Source organism: Apaloderma vittatum, unplaced genomic scaffold (genome assembly GCF_000703405.1).
Source record: "Apaloderma vittatum isolate BGI_N311 unplaced genomic scaffold, ASM70340v1 scaffold27358, whole genome shotgun sequence".
Taxonomy (NCBI): Eukaryota; Metazoa; Chordata; class Aves; order Trogoniformes; family Trogonidae; genus Apaloderma; species Apaloderma vittatum.
In genome coordinates this window covers 1,027-1,324 of record NW_009731687.1, presented here as the reverse complement: position 1 = coordinate 1,324, position 298 = coordinate 1,027, and the positions used below count along the sequence as shown (strand labels likewise).

Genomic DNA, 298 nt, shown 5'->3' with positions numbered 1-298 from the left:
CACAGCCGCCGGCAGCTCCTCTTCTCCCACTGCGAGAGGTTCTTGCCGGTCTGCAGGCACTCGCGGCCCTCGGTGCCGTGGTGGCCCAGGCTGGCGTTCCTCGTGCAGTAGTCTGGAGAGTCCTCCAAGAAGACGAGCTCCGAGGGGTGGACGTGGTGGAAGGTCTCTGCCGTGGCCCCGCGGCTGTCGGCGCTGTTGCCGGCTCTCATCCTCCTCTTGTCCATCTCCAGCTTGTGGGCTTGGTCGTATTTTATCTTCAGGTAGTTCCCGATCTCGCGAAACTCGGCGAGCTGCAGCC

General features: G+C 64.1%; 1 protein-coding gene across 1 annotated transcript in view; it reads right to left on the bottom strand.

Annotated features, from left to right (window-relative positions):
- Positions 1-290, bottom strand: part of LOC104278349 (protein Wnt-8c-like) — a gene marked incomplete at its 5' end in the record, with an annotated part of 476 nt that extends 186 nt beyond the window's left edge. The window contains one exon of the mRNA XM_009875294.1: positions 4-290. Coding sequence (XP_009873596.1) covers positions 4-290 — 287 coding nt within the window. The remainder of the gene's footprint in view (positions 1-3) is intronic.
- Positions 291-298: the final 8 nt, after the last annotated feature.